Genomic DNA, 4,840 nt, shown 5'->3' with positions numbered 1-4,840 from the left:
CTTAGGTCGATTTTTGAAAAGTGTACAACATCTTTTAATTGATCAAACAGATCATCAATCCTAGGCAACGGGTACCTATTCTTAATAGTTAGTTTGTTCAACTCCCGATAATCTATGCACAGTCTCATACTGCCGTCCTTTTTCTTTACAAATAACACCGGAGCACCCCAGGGTGAAACACTGGGTCTAATCATCCCCTTATCTAACTATTCTTGTAGCTGAGTGGCTAACTCCTTCATCTCCACGGGAGCTAGTCGATACGGGGCCTTAGAGACAGGTGCAGTTCCTGGAGCTAAGTCAATTGCAAACTCTATCTCTCGGTCAGGGGGTAATCTGGGAAGGTCAGTTGGGAATACATCCTCGAATTCGTTTACCACGAGAATATCTTGAATTTTAGGGAACTCTCTTTTGGTATCGATCACATGAGCTAGGTAAGCCTCACACCCTCTTCGTAGTAACCGATTTGTTTGTGCCATGGTTAGATATTTCTTGTTTTGCCTTTGTCCCTTAAACACTATCTTCTTCTTTTCGGACTTTTTCAAATAAATCTTTTTCTTTTCGCAATCTATATGTGCTCCATTTCTGGCTAGCCAATCCATTCCTAGAATGACATCAAATTCTCCTAGTTTGAAAGGGATCAAGTTTACCTGAAAATTTTCTCCTTCTATCTCTAGGTTGCAATCTAGATGTATTTGACTGACAGGAATTAATTCCTGATTAGCTATCTCTACCGTTAATGACTCTTTTAACAATTCAGCTTTAAGGTTTAATCTAGATGCAAAATCCCTAGATATGAAAGACCTGGTAGCTCCAGAGTCAAATAATTTATTTGCACGAGTCGAATTTAGCAAGAGAGTACCTGCTATCACATCTGTGTGCCTCACAGCATCTTGCACCGTCATGTTGAAGGTCCTAGCAGTTGGGGGTCTGTTAGAGGCGGCCCCGCTGATTCTCGAGCCGGCAGGATTTGCTGAGGGGCAGTTCTTCTTCATGTGCCCCATCTTTCCGCATTCAAAACACTTGGGTCCCCCTTGGGGGCAGTTGTTTGAGTAATGCCCAGTCTTGTTACACTTGTAGCACGCCACAGATTTTAGGGTGCATTCGCCCAGGTGTCTTTTGCCACAAGTTTTACAATCAGGGAGCGGAGGTCGGGACTGACTAAAGTGAGACATCCCTCCCTGCCTGCCACTCTGGCCCACGCTTACGCTCTCAGCTCTCCTGAATCCCGTGTTCTTTGTTGGTTGTGACACCGTCCCTCTTGCCATCTTACTAGAAAAACTCCCACCAAAAGAACTTTTTCCCCGGCTATCAAACTTCCTTTTCTTTACTTCCTTGTTCTTCAGCGATTGCTCACTACCAGCTTCCACAATCGATGCCTTCTGCACTAGGGTGGCGTAGTCATTAATCTCAAGCATCGACACCCTATTCTGGATCCACTGCTTTAAACCTAGTTGAAACCTTCGAGCTCGCTTGGCCTCAGTATTGACAAATTCAGGCACAAACCTTGATAGTTCCGTAAACTTGGCCTCATACTCAGCCACCGACATATTTTCTTGTTTCAGTTCAAGGAACTTGAGCTCCATCTGGGACTCCATGAACCTTGGGAAGTATTTTTCCAAGAACAATTCGGTGAACCTTTCCCAAGTTACTACTCCGGCTGGTTCCATACCCCTTTTGGCTTCCCACCAATAGTTGGCCTCCCCTTTCAGTAGGTAGGTGGCAAAGATGGTCTTTTGGGCGGCTCCAGTGCCCATTAACTCAAAGAATTTCTCCATTTCTTTTAACCAGGCTTTTGCCTCGACTGGGTCTGCAGTCCCTAGCAACTCTGGGGGCTTAAGGGATTTGAAAGCCTTAAAGGCATTTGCTACTGCCATGTTAGGTCCAGGTGGTGGGTGTGGTTGAGGTGGCTGGGCGAGATTCTGTCGGAGCAAGTTCATGAATTGCTCCATAGGGTTTGCCCCTGGGGCTCCTTCTACTGGGGTTTCCTCCGCCTCTTCCTCTTCGTAGTTCTCATGGTCGAACTCATTGGGGTCAGTCCGCTCTTGGTTATTACTGCTTTGGCTACCTGATTCGGTTGGGTGGCCTCTAGTACCTACTCTCCGTCGCGGAGGCATCTTTCTGGTAGCATAATAACACTCATGTTAGTCCTTACAAATTTAAATCGTTTCTTTACCACAATCAATTATTGCTCAATTATTCATCGATGTAAGGTTCTAAATTATCTCATCACATCATTTTGCCCATTTAGTACACATATATGTATGCAGAAATTTAAAGGTAGAGATAAAATGAAACGTAACTTAATATTATACAATAACGTACCCCATACTTGGGTCCATCCGAATAAGTTCTTAAAAGACAACGTACATTAACGGAATACAAAGGAATAAAACCAACATTCGGTTACAGGTCCTTCCAGTCAGTGGAACACAAACTATAAGCTAGGCTATTGCCTTACAACAAAACCACTAATCATCACATGACTGGGAGAACTACTGCCCATCCCTCAACGGCCTCGGACTCGGGTAGCATCCCTGACTCGTCGCATCGCGTCTGATATGATCCTAGCGACGTCTACACGGTCCACTAGTCCACGAGGAGGCATCAAACGACGAACCCTAGTAAGGGCCCTCTCCTCGATCCGGCGCATAACACCCCTCATCCTATGGGTGCTCCCATTCACTGTTCTGCCTTGGAACATAAGCCTCGACTCCCTCTCTGCTATGAGCTGCAGCCTCAGCTCGGCTGCCCGATCCTCTGCCGCAGTTAGGTACACTGCATACTGATCAGCCATCCAATTGTACAGGACCAGGGGTACCACTGCCACCGGGGCTGGTGGTGGGGTGGGGTCATCGTCAGCACTCATCTCCATGCCTACTGGTGCCGTCTCCTCACTAGCCTCATCCTCGAGGGGTAGGGGGCTCATAGGGACTGGAGGTGGGGTGGGGGTCCTCTCAGCACGGGGAGTATGAATATCAGTGTACTCCTCTTCGGGCTCCTCAGGGTCTGTCTCAGTATCATCTTCTGAGTCATCATCAGATATGTCTATGGGTTCCTCCCTAGGAGCGTCCTCTCGGGCTAGCAGTGCCTCATCATGCTCTCTCTCGAACTCCTCTAGGTCCTCTAGCTCAGCTACCTACAAGTCAAGTCACAAACGTGTTACTAGGTTCATCACTAAATTCCTTTTTAGGTTCTAATTGTCGTGACTACCCCTAGTAGCTCGACTATAACTCGATGTGAGTCTGTTACGATTTATTATCTATTGTTTCTGAGACTTATAATCTAACGCTCTGATACCATTTCTGTGACACCCCTAGATCTGGGGTTAGCAATCTAGGTTGTTACAATCACCATAATTCCCAATTAATGATACTTATCTCCATATGTCCACTTATCACAGTTATAACCCCATCAATACGTATGCCAACAGATTATAGTTCTCAGAAACAACAATACATATTTTAAGTTGTGAAAACATCAGAATAGAAATCATTACAAACCAAGTTAAATCCTTCCCTAGGATAGAGGCTTATACCTCTCCTACGTGGAACAGTATTAGACACAAAAGGTTCTTAGTATTTTAAAGGTTACATGTCCAAAATGATTCAACCCTAACTGTCCACACCTACTACCTGGGGTGGAATGCTCGCGAACATCCTATGGAATAGCTGTGCGTTTCCCACGCGCTTCCTGGGGGTAAGCTTTGTCGGGGCCATGCTGCTGATCTGTTGTGTTGTGATATATATATATATATAGATATGCAGAAAAACAAGAATGAGCGATATAGCTCAGCAGTAGCATAATAACATACAGCATAATCTCAGTTCATTAAAATATAAAAAGGAACTGTCCGGTTATAATCGTACCGTATTCTTTTACTTATTGAGGAACTAAAGTTCTCTGCTTAAACTTAGTTCGTTTTACCCTCTCGATAGTACGTCAAGGATTTCATAATTCACTGATCACAGGTAATTCAGCACCTAGGCTTTCATTACAGTGCGTATCACAATTCCAAATGGAATAAAGGGACTTTACGGGAGTATACCCCGATACTTGCTGATCAGGCATCGTATCGTCAATTCAATCTTTTATACTAGTAGATGGACGACTTCCTTTTCGGTTATCACCCAGACCGCATATGGGTCATTTATGCTTTTCGGGCATCTATTTCATTGCCGAGCAGATATTATGCTTTTCGGGCATCTATTTCACTGCCTAACATAATAATATTTTACACAAGTACTTCCAGTCCCGAGATGATTCTACCTTATAACTGGATCGACAAGAATTATCGTTCCCCGAGTAATTATCCACTCGTTGGTAGATTGTCTATCATATTAAACCTACCTCCGGAATTATTAAGGGAGTTATAGATACTTGTGTGTTGACTTTAGTCAACTGATAGAGTAAGCGTTTTAACTTAGAAGTTAGGATTTGGGAGTGGGTCGGAATTTGATTTGAAATATCAATGTAAAGAGGGAACCTTATTAAGGTGTACAATATTTGAAGTCAGAGTGATGTAAGAAGCTTATTGTTCGCTCCTTTGCTTGCAGCTATAGTGTTAAATATTCTTTGAGAACTCCTTTTATAAAGAAAAGGGCTTAGGAAAACTGAGGTTTGTCTAGACAATCGCATACCTCTTTTGATTCCTTTTTAAAACGGTTTTATGATTTTTAAATCACTCGTACAATATGTATTCATTTCTTAAGTCACTGAAAATATTTAATCATAGGTTAAATTAGCTTTAACCTCGTGGTTTGGAAAGCTTTTATAAATCGATGAATGTTTTGAAATTCGTATTTGAAACCCATGTTTGATAATATATCTTTGATTCATAAAT

General features: G+C 43.2%; 1 protein-coding gene across 1 annotated transcript; it reads right to left on the bottom strand.

Annotated features, from left to right (window-relative positions):
- Positions 1-206: 206 nt before the first annotated feature.
- On the bottom strand, positions 207-2,114 carry LOC135152115 (uncharacterized). Its single transcript, XM_064091951.1, has one exon. It carries the CDS (start codon positions 2,112-2,114, stop codon positions 207-209), a length of 1,908 nt encoding a protein of 635 aa, XP_063948021.1.
- Positions 2,115-4,840: the final 2,726 nt, after the last annotated feature.

The sequence above is a fragment of the Daucus carota genome, chromosome 4 (genome assembly GCF_001625215.2).
Source record: "Daucus carota subsp. sativus chromosome 4, DH1 v3.0, whole genome shotgun sequence".
Lineage (NCBI taxonomy): Eukaryota > Viridiplantae > Streptophyta > Magnoliopsida > Apiales > Apiaceae > Daucus > Daucus carota.
The sequence above is the reverse complement of the archived record's forward strand: the minus strand, read 5'-3'. Positions and strand labels throughout refer to the sequence as shown.

Coding starts and splice junctions, on each gene's coding strand:
- LOC135152115 (XM_064091951.1), bottom strand. CDS start 2,114: ATGCCTCCGCGACGGAGAGTAGGTACTAGAGGCCACCCAACCGAATCA.